We start from the raw sequence: 17,680 nt of genomic DNA, 5'->3' as shown, positions 1-17,680 counted from the left end.
AATAGGGCAGGGGCTATAGCTCGGAGGTAAAATGCCCCTGGGTTCCATCCCCAGACCCGCAAAAAAAAAAAAAAAGTATAAAATATGTCTGGAAGTGTAGCCCGGAAGTAGAAGGGCTCCTGGAAACCTTCGGGTTACACTCCCAGACCTATTTTTATATTTTTTATGTGGAAACAGGGTCTCAAGCCAGCAAGGCTGGCTTCAAACCTGCGTTATCCTCCTGTCTCTGCCTCCCAAGCGCGGGGATTACAAGTGTGCATTACCATGCCCGGCAAAACAACAGCTCTTAATACGTGCTTTTCAGAAGTCAGAAGTCAGCCAGGCATGGTGGCACAGGCTTGTGATCCCCGCGCTTGGGAGGCAGAGACAGGAGGATCCCCTAGGTTCGAAGCCAGCTGTGCTGGCGTAAGAGACCCTGTTTCCAAATAAAAATATAAAATAGGTCTGGGAGTGTAGCCCTGAGGTAGAAGGGTTTCCAGCAACCCCAGTACCACCAAAAATAAAGTCAGAAGCCTCTTTGGTGACAGCGCAGGCGCACTGACGGGGGAGCCCTAGTGCCCCGTGGCCTGTGACAGGGCTCCCGCCTGGGTCTGAGCATGCAGGGACTTTGTTCTCACTCCCGTGACTGCCCAGGTTCTGAACTTTAGTCTCTGAATTTCCGGAAGTTTATTAGGCTTGAGGAAAAGCTTGTACATTTTCTTTCGTGAGGAAAAACAGCATGCGCTGAGACGCATGACGTGTCCTTTTGGTCATGGGTTTAAAGACTTTTAGTGTGCAGGAGCCTGAACATTGTTTTTTGTTTTCTTTATTTCAGGATGTCGTTTGGGGATTGAATTCTTTATTTACTGTAAGTATATTGATCAAACTCATATTTTTTTGCTTCTGGATACTGGTTTGAAACATCACCTTAAAGAACATTCAGGGGGAATTAAAAGTATGTGAGTGCTAGCAGGGGGAATTAAAAGTATGTGAGTGCTAGCCGGCCGGGGCACACTTGTGATCCCAGCATTCAGAGGCTGAGAAAGGAGGATCCTGGTTCATGGACAGTCCAGACCCACAAAAAAAAGGGTGTGTGTACACACACTTCTGTTGTTTTGTGATCAGAAGTAGAACTGTGGCGTGGGGACCTCAGGGGCTTCGGAGTGACGTGTGGGGAAGCTGTCAGGGAAAGGAGGTGGCAGAGCAGCCCCTCGCACCTCTGGCCAGCTGCCTCTGCCTTCTGGGGACGAGCTGCTTCTGTCGGCTCTTTCACCCCTAGCGGGGCGGCTGTTGGTCTCGGCTCTGGAGCCCAGTTCTCCTGCCAGCCCAGGTGCTAAGCCTGTTCTGTCCTTGGTGTCCTGGTTTGGGTGGATGATGATATGGCCTCAGGTTTTTCAGGAGCTCAGAACCTTAGAGTCATTTTCTTACCAGTACAACAACAGCTTATCTCAGACAGCGGCTATAAGGCAGGAAAAAGCTCAAAGGACTCAGCTAAGAGCTGTTATTTGTTTCTTTTAATATTAAGAACTTTTATTTTATTTTATTTTATTTTTGGTGGTACTGGGGGTGGAACCCAGGGGCTTTTCTACCTCCAGGCTACACTCCCAGACCTATTTTTATATTTTATTTGGGAACAGGGTCTCACTAAGTTGCTTAGAGCCTCACTAAGTAGCTGTGAGGTTGGCTTGAAACCTGTGCGATCCTCCTGTCTCAGCCTCCCAAGCGCAGGCAGGGATTACAGGCATGGGCCCCCAAACCCGGCTTGTTAAGAACTTTTAAGCTGGGCGTGGTGGTGCCTGCTTGAAATTCCAGTCCTTGGGAGGCTGAGACAGGATCGCAAGTTTGAGGACAGCCTCAGCTACTTAGTGAGGCTCTCTGTAACTTGGTGAGACTTTGTTTCAAAAATAAAGAATAAAAAATAGGTCTGGGGTTATAGCTCAGAGATAGAATGCCCAGACCTATATATAAAGAGCTTTTAAAGAAATAAACTCCAGGATCTGTTTCTGAATAAAAAAAAATGTTTTCTACTTTTTTTTTTTTTAATTCTAGGGATGGAACCTAGGGGCATTCTACCTTTGAGCTACACCCCCAGCCCTATTTTTTATTCTTTATTTGGAAACAGGGTCTCACTGAGTTGCAAAGGGCCTCACCAAGTAGCTGAGGCTGTCTTCGAACCGCTGTCCTCCGGTCTCAGCCTCCCAAATGCTGGGATTACAAGTGCGTGCCACCATGCCCGGCGTTTTATATTTTTGATAAAAATCTCAGGCCTTTCATGAACGTAAGCCCATCGTGGCCAGTCTGCAAGGACACCTCGTGGTGCTTTCACCTGGGCACGGGATGTGCCTGCAGCAGATGGTACACCTGCACCCTCAGCTATGCTGGGCGGGCTGCTCTTCCTCCTCCTGTCACTCAGGGCACAGGGCTCTTGTTTTCTGTTCAGCAAAAGAAAAGTAGAGCCTCAGACTAAACCAAGAAATCCCTGCCTGCCTTTCTGGTGTTTCTGGGTGACACTTGTCCCACAATCAAAGAAACGTAGACTTCTGGTGATCCAGACTCTCCCTAACTCCCCGGTGGGTCGGCCGCTCTCAGTCGCCTTTTGCTGCCTGTCAACTTGGTGGGTTTCAGCTTCTTCCCCGAGGTGAATGGAGCTTGATTTCTGGAACCATGAGACTGAGCACGCTTTATAATCTGCCAGCAGGTGGACTTCATTGTCAGGTGGTTTTGTTTGTGGCACTGAGGGTGGAACCCAGGGGCTATCTACCTCCAGGCTACACTCCCAGACCTATTTTATATTTTATTTGGAAACTAGGGTTTCACTAAGTTGCTGAGAGCCTCAGTAAGTAGCTTGAGGCTGGCTTCAAACCTGCACGATCCTCCTGTCTCAGCCTCCCAATCGCTGGGACGCACTGCTTCTTTGCACCTTTAAAGGAGGGCTGGAGCTCCCTCAGACCTCTCGAGAGGCCTCAGCTGTCATGGTCCTCAGCCACCACTGAGGAGCCTTCGGGAGCACGTCCTGTCTGCCAGGTTTCTCAGCTACAAACAGGTTTTAAGCTGGCAACTTGTTGATGGGGATTAATAGAAGGAAATAAACATGGCCTGCACAGACATTTTGGTTTTTTTTTTAGAGAAATCTTGTACAGCCCTCTTCCTCCCCATCTCCAGGTGCCTCAAAGCTTACAAATCTTAAAGAGCCAATCAAAAGTGCCATTAAGACTATATTGGCTATTCATCAGATCAGACATGGTAAACACCATATTGGTTATTTATCAGGTCAGACAGAGTAAAGAAGATAATTTTGTGTATCTAATATGTCTTTATATTTACTAGGTATTGCATATAATATGTACTTTGTATTTTTGCCTATTTATTTCTAGACCTTATAGTCTAGTTTTCCAACTCTGAATGATCAGAGCTGTTTCTTTGCTGTGTTCATAACAGCTAATTTATCACACCCACAGTTATTTCCAATTGGAAACTACAATCCCCAGATTTAATGTAATTCTTGAAGAGGAATATGGTTTTCTGTGCAGTGAGCCTTCACAGGGTATGCTTTACAAGTCTTGCTGGCCTAGTTTCAAGGAAAGGAGTGGGGAGGTCGGCGAGGCCTCCTGGAGTCCGTGTGCTTGGGAGGAGAGTGGCCGGCTAGCACTTTGGGAAGCATTAAGAGCCGGCCCCGGCGTGGGGATGCTGGGCTCCAGCCCTGCCCGGCCAGGCTGTGAGTAGGTGCCTACGAAAGTGAATCTGAAGATCCAGGAGGACAGGCAGAGGTGTGGATCCTCAAGTCGTTTAAAAGAGGAAAGGGGCCGGGCGTGGTGGCGCACGCTTGTCATCCCCGCGCTTGGGAGGCAGAGACAGGAGGATCGCGCAGGTTCGAAGCCAGCCGCGCACGCTGGCTTAGGAGACCCTGTTTCCAAATAAAAATGTAAAAAATAGGTCTGGGAGTGTAGACAGGAGGTAGAAGGGCTTTCAGGAACCCCAGTACCACAAAAAGAAAAAAGAAAAAAAGAGGAAAATGTTTATAAAAACAAGTGCAGCTTTTATTTGGAGATGCTCATAGTGAGAGTGGTCGTCATTCTCAACTTACCAAAAATAACATCAGAAGTTGATGTGATTTCTGTTTTCTCCATTTTTACCAAGCTTTAAACAATCATATGGGAGCTATCCCTGACTTCTTCCAGTCGGCTCTCAGTCGCCATTTTACAGAAAATACCACTTGGCGCTCTCACATGGCGAGAACTCGAGTGCTTAGCAGAATTTCAACTTCAGGCTGCTTCGCAGTCACTGTTGACATTTCTGTTCCTGCTGCGTGAAGTGAATGCTTGAAACGGCAGAAAAATAGGTCTTTCCAGTGTCGACTCAGTGTCTCTCTCTTTAAGGATCTCCTGAACTTTGACGACCCACTGAACATTGAAGCTGCTGAGCACCATTTGCGGGACAAGGTGAGCCAGGCGCAGGCGCGCTCCCGCCGACGAGTGGGTGAGAGGGTGAGCACCACCTGGGCTGCGCGAGAGCTGAGGCACGGAATGCAGGGCTGGATTCGAAGCCGTTGATACAAACAGTGTGTGATCTTAGGAAGGCATTCCACCCACAGTCAGAGGGAAGTGGTTTTATTAGATGAGGGTGCCTAATTAAGTTCAGTCTGAGCACTTTAAAACAGGCCATTATTCCTTGACCTTATTAACAGTGCAGGGGGAACTTGTGTAGCTTTCTGCCCACTGGCCCTTGGGCTCTTATTTTTATGTTAAAACAGGGTCTAAGTTGCTGAAGCGGGCCTCAAACCCTTGACTCTCCGGTCTCAGCTTCCCAAGCACTGGGATTACAAGTGTGTGCCACCATGCCCAGCTCGGTGCTTTCACCTCTACAAAGGGACTCCTAGAACTGGGTCACTGGGTCAGTTGTCTGCGAGGCCGCGGCATTGCCCCAAGCATTCGCAGTGCAGGCAGGCGCCGCTGCCCTGCACGCCCCTTGGGGTGCCTGGCGTGCTGCGCTCTGCTTCCTGCGCTCCTGGGGAGGCCAGGCGGTCAGGGTCGGCCTGGATGGCTTGCTCTTTTGTAGCCATCCCAGAGGCCTCTTCTAGAGGGCACGGACTTGCCCAGCTACGTCTGCAAGCACCACGGGGTCTCTCTTAGATTAACCAGTCTCTACCAGACTCTGAGGCATTCTTCAGATGGATACTTTTGATAAAGCAGCTCTCAGACACTTAGAGACAGTGTATCCAAATTCACTGGGCAGGAACCAGCGTGGCCTCGCCATTTCACAGATGACCATTGATGCCTCCGGGAGGCAGGAGGGCAGCACCGCAGGCAGGGAGAAGGGACTGTGCAGCCAGGTGTGGGGCCGCACTTGTCAGCCCAGCACTTGGGAGGCTGAGATAGGAGGATTGTGGTTCGAGGCCAGCCTGGGCTACTCAGTGAGACCCTGTTTCAAATTAAAGGATGAAAAATAGGGCTGGGGGTGTAGCTCAGAGATAGAATGCCCCTGGGTTCCATCCCTAGTGCGCAAAAAAATAAAAAATAAAAAAAGAAGTGGCTGCATGGCGGCCTCTGCGAGCGCTGTGAGCGCCCTCCGTGCCCTGGGCGGGGTTCTGGAGACAGGTCTGAGGCGGCTTTCTCGCCATCCTGTCCTGTGAGGGTCCTGGCCGTGCACGTGTCGCCTGCATCTTGGTGTGTGACGGTGGTGCTCTGTGACCCTCTGCCTTTGGGCAGGCAGCCACCCGGGCTGGGGCCGCGGTCTATGTGGGCTGTGAGGGATAGGCTTATTTTAAATTGACAGCAAGGTCCAGGGAAGTCATTTTGGTAAGATAGATCTAGAAATAATAGTCTTCCTTAGAGCGGCAACTGGGCTCAGCGCAGCAGCCATGGCTTAGACCCATGTAGTCAAGGGAGTCTTGGCTTTGGAGCCGTGACCACAACTTGCCAAGTTTCACTTTCCCACCTGCAAATCGAAGGGCTGGGTAAAGCCGGGCCTGGGGACCGACGCATGTAATCACAGCATTAGAGAGGCTGAGACAGGAGGACCATGGTTCGAGGCCAGCCTCAGCTATTACTTAGGCCCTTTGCAACTCCGTGAGACCGTTTCAAAATAATAAATAAAAAATCGGACTGGGGATATATCTCAGAGCTAGAATGCCCCTGGGTTTCAACCTCAGTACCCCAGAAAACGGGGGCTGGGAGAGCTGTTCTCGGAACCCCTCCAACCCACACTCGTGTTTGTGACCCGCCCCAGCACGTGGCAGTTGGGCTCAGCGAGGGCTCTGTCCCCGTCACTGGTGGCCAGAGGCCCGGCCTGTGTGGGCGGAACTCCAGGGGTCTGCTTGTCTCTGGAGCATCACTTCCCTCCCTCACGCATTCCTCCTTCTCTCCTGGATCCTCCCCCTCTCAGGAGGACTTCCGGAATAAAGTGGAGGACTACATCAAGCGCTACGCCAGATGATAGGAGGAGAGAGCCGCGGGCCGTGGACTGCGCCGCAGTCTCAGGCCTGAAGCAGCACGAGTCGCCCTCCTCCCCGTCCTCACGCTCCCTCAGCCCCGGGACCGCCCTGCAGAAGGCCGTCCTCCCGCCTGCCCACTGTGGCTGGAGAGTGCCACAGAGATACAGCGAGAACGTGTGCTTGGGCCTCTAAGAGTTGTCTGCTTCCCCTAACATGTTTACTTTTACGAAACTGTACTGTCTATGCTGTCAGTGAAATTCCTGAGAAGTTTTAATGAACTCAGCGTTGAGGCTAGCGCTTGCTTCCCTTTCCCCAACAAAATTGGTGTCCTGCACAGTGATGTAATGATGTGTTCAGTGTAACCCGCAGATTGGCAATAAGAAACCCGCTACAAACTGTGATCGATGCACATTCTCTTAGCTTCTCCCACGACTATGGGCCCTGCCTAGATGTGAAGCCTCCCAGAATGCATAGTCATTCACTGTAGATCTTACTGAAATGCGTATTTTATTTAATGTAAGTATATTTTGGAACAGATTTGTAATTTGTACAATTTAATGCTTTAATTATTTTTATCTATTATCATTTAGTTTCTATTTTCATTGTATAGAGCAGACAGATAGATGTTGGGACAAGCAACTATTGAAAAGAACTACAAAGTAACTAAAAGATACAGTAATCATTCTGTCCAGATGCAGCTGGACTCTGGCCCATAAACGCCAGCTCTTGCTTCCAGGTCCAGATGTGGCCAGGACATTTCCAGAGCCCTTTGAAGCTAGATCTGGATGATAAAAATTAAAAAACAGCCGGGAGCCTCGGCCACATGCTGCCCGGGGCGGCTGCAGTGGTCACAAGCAGGAGCCAGGCCTGGGCGTCCCGAGAGTCGGCCAGGGCTACTTTGTGGCTGTCCTCCATGCCAGCTGTGGTGCTGGGCCACCTGAGGCCGAGCTCCCGGGCGTTGAGGGCCAGGGCTCGGAGCCATTGCCGTACTCAGGTGAGCACATTTCAGAGGAAGAGCCTGAAGAGGCGAGTGGACTACTCCGTGTTTAGACATTTGAACCAGTGACATCAAATGCAAATAAATGTTTGTCTGGTTTCATTTGCTATCTGCCTACCACTCAGATTTAACTGCCAGCCTCCTTACACCCAGGGTATTCTCTGCCATCTACTGGGTTTAGTTTTTCTTAAGTTATAAAACCCCTTGAGGTCCCTTGTCATGGAGATCCAGCAGGTGAGTGTGGACCTTGCTTTGGTATCGGGAATTGTGCCCATTAGATGTGAGGAAGGGCACCAGCCAAGGGGCTGCAAGTCTGGGTCCAGAGCCGGGAGGTGGGACCAGTGTCGATGGCAGGATTTTTACGGTGCTGCTGTGGAAGCAATGATGCCGATTCTAGATAGCTGAAGTGTCCGTTCTGATTAGTGGAACTCCTTCAGAAATATTTTACCTACCTTTATCCCCAAAGAGCTTGGCTAATAGAGCCCCTGGTGCCCTGTGGGACTCTGACTTCCCCGTCCAACCTGGTAACGTTTACTTTCTGATCTGCCATGAGGGGTGCCCTAGGCGTGGCCAAAGAGGCCAGCCCTGGAGACGGTGGCTGTGCAGACCCTTGAATGGTGGTTCCAGAGCAGTGGGGACATCCCGCCGGGCAGGCAGTGTATGAGCGCCGCGTTGCCCAGCCCTGTAGAAGGCACCATCGTGTGGCAGCCTCTTGGGAGTGCTCACATCCTGCTCTGGCCCTCCCTGTTGGCAGGCGGCCTCCCTTCCCGGTCCTTGTAAGGAGCAGCGAGGCAGGATGTTGAGCTGGGCCCTTGCCGCGCATCTCTACTCTAAGGCCTGGCCCCTCTCATCTGCAGTTCCTCACCCTTTTTCCAAGTGTTGAGAGTGGGGCCTGGGTTACGATTGACCACCTACCCTTGTGTCCAAGCACCGAAAGCCTCCGGGCCACTCACACGTTTTCTCCCACTAGAGATGGAGCCAGGTTGTGTCTGCATGAGAAGCCACTGTCGTGCCTAAGTGGGAACTGAGGCAGCTGCTGTCCAGTGCGCAGACACCGCAGTCCCGTGTGGCCCGGGTGTCCCCGGACCCCTTCTCTGCAGCGCCTCGGCAAGCAGCTCTCACACCTCAAACCTCATCACTTCCAGCTTCTTCCCTGGTTAGTCTCATGGCACTAGTGGGGCACTGTGGTGAGAGTTTGTTAGGAGAACCTCAAAAATAAGCCACAAGCCGGGCGTGGTGGTGCACACTTGTAATCCCCGCGCTTGGGAGGTAGAGACAGGAGGATCGCGCAGGTTCGAAGCCAGCCGCGCTGGCTTAAGAGACCCTGTTTCCAAATAAAAATATAAAAATAGGTCTGGGAGTGTAGCCCGGAGGTAGAAGGGCTTCCAGGAACCCCAGTACCACCAAAAAAAAAAAAAAAGCCACAAGTTCCTGTGCACGTCACCCTCTTTGCTGATAATCAAGTCAAGCAGTTATTTTCTTCGATGTGAGATTCCCGAGCAGCAGCCCTGAGCCTTTACTGCGGGCGCTCCGGCCTGCTGTCCTTCCAAGGTGCTTGTCAACTTATCCACTTAGGAGGTCCGTCTTGGAGACTCGGAGTTGCTAGTTTCAGCATTCTCTATAAAATAAAATGTGCTGGTTAAGTGCTGATGTGTAGGCTTAGTAAAATGTTTAATCATTATGCCAAGAAACTTGAAAAACGGAAGAACCCGTGACCCTCCCCCATACCCTCCGCTGGGTCGGAAAATGCCTGAACATCTCACAGGGACTGACACAGGATTCCACACCACCCATTTCTTACATCTTGCCTTGGGCCTGTGTGTTACTGGAATTGATTCACTGAAAGAATTACGGTTTGAAAAAACCTCTTTTAAAAAAAAGCCTTGCCCGGCATGGTGGCGCACACTTGTCATCCCAGCATTCAGGAGGCTGATTCCGGAGGATCACAGTTCACGGCCAGCCTCAGCTTCTTAGGCCCTTCGCAACTCAGTGAGACCCTGTTTCAAAATAAAGAATAAAAAATAGGGATGGGGGTGTAGCTTGGAGGTCAAATGCCCCTGTGTTCCATACACAGACCTACAAAAAAAAAAATGATGTCAGGTCATTTGGGACCTTGCATAATGTCTGTTCCTGTTGAGATTTTATTTATTTATTTATTTATTTATTTTATTGCAGTGCTGAGGATGGAACCCAGGGGCATTCTACCTCTGAGCTACACCCCCAGCCCTATTTTTTATTCTTTATTTTGGAACAGGGTCACACTGAGTTGCAGAGGGCCTAAGTAGCTGAAGCTGTCCACAAACCGCGATCCTCTTGTCTCAGCCTCCCGGATGCTGAGATTACAAGCGTGCCCAGCTTCCTGTTGAGGTTTTAAAGAGCTGACTTGTGTACTCAAAAACTCCAAGGTTTTTTTGTTGTTGTTTTAGCTATGTGAGGGCCAGGTGGGAATGGCCGTGCCTGACTGCCTGCCCCAGAATCCCCAGTGCTGAGGGAGGCCGGCTGCCCGTGGAAAGCCGCGAGCCACAGCTAGCAGACACGAGCGCTTGGCAGCTTGTCACGGAGTCCAGTCTCCAACCAGCTTCAGCCCACAGTTCACATCTGGGTGTGTTTATTCCCTGCTCTAATAAACAGTGAGACAGGAGGATCAGGGTCTGTGGACAGCCTCAGCTACTTAGGCCCTTTGCAACTCAATGAGACCCTGTTTCAAAATAAAAAATGAAAATCTGGGTGTGGTGGTGTACACTTGTAATCCCAGCGCTTGGGAGGCTGAGACAGGAGGATTGCACAGGTTTGAAGCCAGCCTCAGCTACTGAGTGAGGCTCTCAGCAACTTAGACCCTGTTTTCAAATGAAGTATAAGGTCTGGGAGTACAGCCTGGACGTAGAAAGCCTCTGGGTTCCACCCCGAGTACCACCCAAGAAAATAAAGAATAAAATATTGGGCTGGAGGAGTAGCTCAAACGTAGAATGCCCCAGGTTCCATCCCAGACCTGCAAAAAAACAAAAAACAGTTGGCCATCTGGCAGGCCTCCTGGCCTACTGTATCCATGTTTACTAAGTTTTTCCATGTTGGATTTTCTTCCCTTCAATGTCTGACCTCGTGGATTTTTTCTGGAAACTCATGAATCCTGTGCAGTGCATGATATTGGAAAAAAAAAGTTATTCCATCCTCTGGCCTCACCTGTGTGACCTTTCTTCCCTAACCATGGTGAGGCTGAGGCTGAAAAGATGGAACCTGTGTTCTATCTCCATGGATCCCAAAGCCCCCGCTGCGGGCCTCGCCAGGCCGACAAGAGTGGTGTGTGGTGTGGCGAAGCTGGTCAGTAGAGGAAGACCTGGCCAGTGCCCAGGAGAGGCCATAGCACTGAGGGCAACCTCCGCCTTCCTGCAGGAGAGGTTTCTAGAACACCAGCATCTCGGCCTGGCCTTGCCTCCAGAGCAACCCCACTGTGTCTAGCACATCCCGCGCACTGTGGTTACGCTTCTCTTTGCCCTTCCAGCTGATAGGGGCCAGGATTGGGCAGAACTTGCAGGGTTTGAGTAAAGAGCCCGTGCAAAAACACTGCAAAAAAAAAAAAATTATCCAGAAGACTCAGTAGAGATGACAAAATTAAGGGTAGGACTGAAACAATGTAGGGAGAAAAAACTCACGTTTAAGGAAGCAATAAGCTGTGCCTTTGAGTAAGTTACAATCCTAAGTAAATAATAGGCTACAGTGAAATGCTGGAGAGGAGCCGAAGAGGGAACCAGCCTTCATAAGGAAGCCCACAGCCTTAAGGGCAGGTTGATGCTGAGAACATAGGTCATTGGGATCCAGACAGATTTGAGGGATTCTCCCAGAATGCAGAGAAAGCAGACAGGCCGGGAGAGGGACAGTTTCAGAGGATGGAGCGCTCGTGCGCGCAGCTGGACCAACAAGTGGCTTTTCCCGCGCCTGAGCTGAGTGAGAACCTGGCCGCACATGTGGAATAATCCGACATCAGGCGGTTCAAGACGGGCCAGGCTGTGTCACGGCGTCCGTTCGTCTGCCTGTTGTGTGGGGTAAAGGCCTCTACCGTCTCCTAACTAAAAAGACAGAATCCATAGCTTTGAGGACTCATCAATAGGATTTACTTAATTTGAGCAAAAAACCAGACCACCCCCCCAAAAAAAAGAAAAATACAAAGTTTCAGGGACCTGTGAAATAAGATCAAATATTCCATCGCCTGAGTCCCAAAATGAATGGGGCTGAACAAGTAGTTGAAGAAGGCAGCTCCCATAGTTGGTGAGAGACACAGGTTCATAAAGGTGATGAGCTCAAGTCCATGCCAGGAAGCAAGCCAGCTTTCTGGAAACAAGCAGAAATTGTTCATGGTGTCTTACACAAGGACTCCAATCTGGATGACAGCAGGTTTCTCCTCAGAAACCATGAAGACATGAGGAAAATGGCCTATTATTAAAGTGCTGAAAGGAAGCCGGACGGATTACAAGCTGGTGCACACTTGTAATCCCAGTACTTGGGAGGCTGAGACGATGGGATCGCAGGTTCAAGTCAGCTACTTAGCCCCTCCACAACTTAATGAGGCCCTGTCTCTAAATAAAGAATAAAAGATAGGGCTGGGAGTATAGCTCAGAGGTAGAATGCCCTTGGGTTCAATCCCCAGTACCGCAATAAATAAGATTTCCTCCATTGGAAGTGGTAAAATGTTAATAGTAGGAGACTTAATATTCCACACATGTACATTGTGATATACAAGTGTGGAGGGCTCATACTTCCTGATTTTAAAACTGCCAAGCCATGGCAGTCAAGACTGGGACTGGTATAAAGTGAGACAGAGATCAGTGGGATAAAATGGAGAGTCTAGCAATAAACCTGTATATCTATGATCATTTTTAAATGAGTATCAAGACAGTTAAATAAGGAAAAGAACTTTCTTAATAAATTTTGCTAGGACAACTTGATCCTGAAGTCCTGCCTTATGCTATATGCAAAAATTAAATGTATTAGAAACATATGTACGGCCTGGCGTGGTGGCGCACGCTTGTAATCTGAGCATTTGGGAGGTTGAGACAGGAGGATCGCAGTTTGAGGACAGCCTCAGCTACTTAGGCCCTTTACAACTCAGTGAGACCTGTTTCAAAATAAAGAATAAAAAATAGGGCTGGAAGTGTATCTCAGAGGTGCAATGCCCCTGGGTTCCATCCTAGTACCACAAGAAATAAATAAAACCATGTATGATAAAAAATATGAAACTTTTAGAGGAAAATATAGGAACAAATCTTTGACCTTGAGTTAGGCAAAACATTCTTAGGTATGACATCAAAATAACAACAGAAGAAATAGGTAAGTTGGACTTGATCAATATTTAATGTTCATGAAGGAAACCATCAAGAAAGTGAGTGCCAACCCACTGAATGGGGTTGGCTATTTGCAAATAAGATTTGAGGACTTAGGGCCGGGCGTGGTGGCGTGCAGCACGCAATTGTAATCCCCACACTTGGGAGGCAGAGACAGGAGGATCGCACAGGTTCGAAGCCAGCCGTGCTGGCTTGAGAGACCCTGTTTCCAAATAAAAACGTATAAAAATTGGTCTGGGAGTGTAGCCCGGAGGTAGAAGGGTTTCCAGGAACCCCAGTACCACCAAAAAAAAAAAAAAAGATTTGAGGATTTAGTATTTAGAGCATATAAAAATGATTAAAATTAGCAATTAAATGACAACCTAATTTTTTAAATGGACAAGGGGTTTTTGTTTTGTTTTGAGATAGGGTTTCATTACATTCCGCAGGCTGGCCTCAAGCTCCTCGGCTCACACTGTCTTCCTGCCTTAGCCTCTCAAGTGCTGGGACTACAGGTGCTCAGCTCCAGTCAAAGGCTCTGAGTACACATTTCTCCAAAGATACACAAATGGCCAACAAGCTCGTGAAAAGATTATTATCAGGGAAATGTAAACCAAGGCCACTTCACACCTGCCGGGACGGCTACGCAAGACAGTGACCAACATTGCCAGTTGTTGAGAAATTGGGATCTTTACACATTGGTGTTGAGAGTATAAAATGCTACAGCCACTTTTGAAAACATGGATGTTTTTCAACAAGTGAGAGTGACATGGCTTTGCATATGATAGGTATGTACTCAACAGAAGTGAAGACATGTCCGGAAACCTTGTACACGAACGTCCTGGGCAGCACTCCTCATAATGGTCAAGAGTGTTTCTCAAGTACAATGTGGTACAGCCATGCAAAAGAGCAGCATTCTTGCACAGAAAGGAATTAGATACTGCTCAACAGCTGGGATAAACCTTGAAGATGTTATCCTAAGTGAAAGAAGCTGAGACAAAAGGCATGTACTGTGCGGGTCCGTTGATTTCAAATGTCCAGAGCACTTAAATCTGCAGGGATAGAAAGCAGGTCAGTGGTGTGGGGAGTGCGGGGAGCCAGTGGGGACGGAATGGTGCTAGGTACAATATTTCATTTTGGAGAGATGAAAATCTGGAATTCTTGGTGATAAATGCACGAACTTGTCAATATATTAAAGAGGATGAATTTTATGGCATGTCAGTTACCTCAGTTTTTTAAAGCAATATATATTTAAGGGAAGATAGAATGCAAGCCAAGCATGGTGGCTCATGCCTGTAATCCCAGCGTTTGGGGAGCGGAGACCAGAGGATCGGTTCGCGGACAGCCTCAGCTGCTTAGACCCTTCGGAATTCAGTGAGACCCTGTTTCAAGAATAAAAAGACTAGCCGGGCGTGGTGGCGCACGCTTGTAATCCCCGCGCTTGGGAGGATCGCGCAGGTTGGAAGCCAGCCACGAGCGCTGGTTTAGGAGACCCTGTTTCCAAATAAAAATGTAAAAATAGATCTGGGAGTGTAGCCCGGAGGTAGAAGGGCTTCCAGGAACCCCAGCACCACACACACACACACACACACACACACACACACACACACACAGAATAAAAAGACTTAAAAAATAGGGCTAGAGGTGTCGCTCAGAGCTACAATGCTCCGGGTTCAATTCCCAGTACACCCGCCCAAAAAAAAGAATGAAAAAAAAAAAGTTCAAATAACCCACAGGAAGGCAAGCAGGGAGACAGGGTTGAGAAGCAGATGAAGAGATGAATAGTAAGTGTAGGCTTAAAGAGAACACCAAGAATTTTGTCATTGGAAAAAAAGTAATTTTGTGACATGTAAATCGTCTAAATGCACTAAAAGACAGGTTGGCAGAATGGGCTAAATGACAGCTCTTATATGCTACGCAGAGGAAACTTCCATCAAACGCAAAACCACGAGCAGATTGAAAGGAAGGAAAAAGGAATCTCATGCGAATTGATCCTTTGTCTTCGGAGCAAAGAAAACCGTCCATGGGCCGGGACGACGGAGTCCGTGCTGGGACAGCTGGAAGGGTAAAGGGTGAAGCGGGCTGGCCCAGCGCGGCGCCGCACGGCCCAGCCTCGCTTAAGGTAGTTACTCCGGGGGCCAGCGGTGGCGGTGTCTTCCTCCAAGTTCAGGTTCTGGGTCTTCAACGACTCGCCTGTTTAATGGCTCCTGGAGAACCTGCTCCCTCCCTAGTGCCTCCTGTTCCCTCTCTTCCTCGGTCCGCGTCCCGTGGTCCCTCGTCCCCACCCACTTAGCTCCGAGCCATACCCCTGCCCTATTTTTTATTCTTTATTCTGAAGCTGGGTCTCGGTAAGTTGCAGAGGGCCTCGCTAAGTGGCCGAGGCTGTCCGCGAACCGCGGTCCTCGTCTCAGCCTCCCGAGTGCGGGGCTCACCGCGTGCCCGCCGCGCCCGGCCCCTGCGCTTCTGCGAGCCCGGCTCGGCTACGGCGTCTCTGCCGCGGAGCCCCGGATGCGTCCCCGGCTGGAGGGACCCACTCAAGCAAAGTGACCTGAGAGCCGGCGTGCGTCGCCCGGAGCCAGACCGCCCCGGGCCCACTCGGGTACTGCGAGAGGAACCGGCGGCGACACGGTGCGCGCAAGCCGACCACCTCCGCGGCCGGGCACCGCGGGCCCGGGCCCGAGGTCGGCGGCCCGCGCGGCCCCCCCAGGGCGGCCCCCGGCGGGTCCCGCGCGGCGGCCGGAAGCGGGCCTCGCGCAGCCAATCGCGCCGCGCCGGGCCCGGGGAGGGCGCGGATTGGCCAGCCCGACGTCGGCCCCGCCCCGCCCCGCGCTCGGCGGACCCGCGGCCGGCATCTGCGCGGCGGGATGGCGGCGGCCGCCGGGGAGGACGGCGCGCCCGGGAGGTCCGCGCCCGGGGAGGACGGCCCGCCCGAGAGGTCCGCGCCCGGGGAGGACGGTCCGCCCGGGGAGGCCGCAGGGCCGCGGGCCGGGTCGCTGCGGTCGCGCGGTCGGGGCCGGGGCGAGGACGGAGGGAGGGCGGCCAGTCGGGCGCCTGGGCCGGGGCAGGAGCGAGCTGCCGGCGGGGTCGCCCCGGATCGGGGCCGGGCGGGCGGGCGGGCGGCACCCTCGGGCGCGGGCCGGGGACGCGAGGGGCGGCGGGCGGGCTCTCGCCGGGTCGCGGTGCCGGGTCGCGGTCGGGTGCCGGGGCGGCCGGCCAGGAGGAGGGAGGCCCGCCGCTGGCCGCCCTCGGGCGGGGCGCTGTGCGAGGCCCGCGCCGCACCCAGAGGTGCGTGGTGTGCCTGGAGGGAGCCTCGGCGTCGCTGGGAGGGCGTGCCTGAGAAATCGCCCCGGCCGCCGTGGTGTCCAGTCTGGCTGCCACTTCGGGAGGAAGAGTCGGGGCGCCTGTGTGGGGCTCTTTGGGGTTTTCTCTTTTCCTTTTGGCAATCCTCTCCGCATTCCTAGAGTAGGATCGGAGCGGCGAGTTCGCGTGTGGATCTGCGTCTGCCTGTCTGTAGAGTGCGGCAGTGCGCGCTGGGAGCCCCCCAGAAGAGGCGGAGGCCGGAGGATTACTTGAGTCGGCCTCAGAAAAGAAAAGAGAATGGGGATTGAGACCTAAATCACCACCCCTGCCATTGGGCCTCCCCCTTTGGTGGGCGCTTTGGCTTTCCCGTCTAATACTGAGAGCAGGTTAAAGTAGCAGGAATGGAACAAATAATCTGTAAGCTCTTTGTCCTAAATACAAGGTATAAATTAGTTCAGCCAAGCAGCAGATTGAAAACCTGAAGGCACTCAGCACACCAGTTAACCTGAGGCTCCCCACAGGAGAGAGAGGGCAGGCGCCCCGTCCAGCCAGTCCGCCAGGCAGGGAACTCCTGGGGCTCGGAGTCTGGTCAGACTTCCCAACGCCTGGTACCTGTTGGGTGATTTTTGTACAGCTTATAGAAAAGGAAGTGCTGCATTAAAACTAGCCTCAGTGAGCTGAACAGGGTGGCGCAGGACTGGAAGCCCTGGACTTGGGAAGCTGAGACAGTAGGGTCTCTGGGTGAAGGCCAGCATCAGCAACTTAGCATGACCCTGTTTCAAAATAAAAAGGGCTGAGAATGTAGCTCAGTGGTAAAGCACCCTCAGTACCATAAGACAAACAAACAAAAGCTAATATACTTCCTGTCTACATTCTGAGGCTCAACAGCTGGGCCTGGTGGTACATGGTATAATCCCAGTATTTGAGAGACTGAGATGAGAGGATTGCAGGTTCAAGGCCGGCCTTGGCAACTTAGTGAGACCCTGACTCCAAATAAGAAAGAAAAAGGGCTGAAGGTGCAGCTTGCAAGTTGAATGCCCCTGAATTCAGTCCCTAACACCAATGAATAAAAAAAATGATAATTAGCTGGGCGTGGTGGCCCACACTTGTAATCCCAGCATTCAGGAGGCTGAGACTGGAGGATCACGGTTCGCGGACAGCCCTAGCTACTTAGTAAGGCCCTCTGCAACTTAGTGAGACCCTGTTTCGAAATAAAGAATAAAAAAGTAGGGCAGGGGATGTAACTCGGAGGTCAAATGCCCCTGGGTTCCATCCCCAGACCCGCAAAAAAAAAAAAGAAAGAAATTTTTAAAAATGATAATTGTATTTGAGTTTTAAAATGTTTTGGTTTAAGTACTGTTATTTAGCTAAAAATTTAAAAACATTACTAGTATTGGGCAAGATTATCTACTGTGTTTATTTTTGAAGTTTTCCGATGCTGGTAGAAAGGTACATCGATGAACTTAATGAGGGCTCTTTCAGCAACGTGTACTTGTAAATCAAGCCCCTGGTGTGCAGCAGCCATTGACTCTGGCGTTGGTGACATGGGAGCCACACTTCCATGCCTGTCAAGAGAAACACGGAACACATGTCATGTGCTCATCAGATGACCAGCTCTGCTGCCAGGAGGGAAGGCGGGGTGTGGTGTAGAATAGAACC

General features: G+C 51.1%; 1 protein-coding gene across 3 annotated transcripts in view; it reads left to right on the top strand.

Moving 5' to 3' along the window:
* UBE2F (ubiquitin conjugating enzyme E2 F (putative)) overlaps window positions 1-6,411 on the top strand; it is a gene marked incomplete at both ends in the record, with an annotated part of 55,267 nt that extends 48,856 nt beyond the window's left edge. For 2 of the 3 annotated variants that reach the window (XM_080689538.1, XM_080689537.1), the window contains 3 exons: window positions 815-847; window positions 4,356-4,418; window positions 6,361-6,411. In XM_080689538.1, the coding sequence (XP_080545664.1) occupies window positions 815-847; window positions 4,356-4,418; window positions 6,361-6,411 (147 nt within the window). The remainder of the gene's footprint in view (window positions 1-814; window positions 848-4,355; window positions 4,419-6,360) is intronic. The other variant, XM_080689539.1, reaches the window with a different exon arrangement.
* Window positions 6,412-17,680: the final 11,269 nt, after the last annotated feature.

This window comes from Muscardinus avellanarius, assembly GCF_963383645.1.
Source record: "Muscardinus avellanarius genome assembly, chromosome: 2".
Classification (NCBI taxonomy): domain Eukaryota; kingdom Metazoa; phylum Chordata; class Mammalia; order Rodentia; family Gliridae; genus Muscardinus; species Muscardinus avellanarius.
The sequence above is the reverse complement of the archived record's forward strand: the minus strand, read 5'-3'. Positions and strand labels throughout refer to the sequence as shown.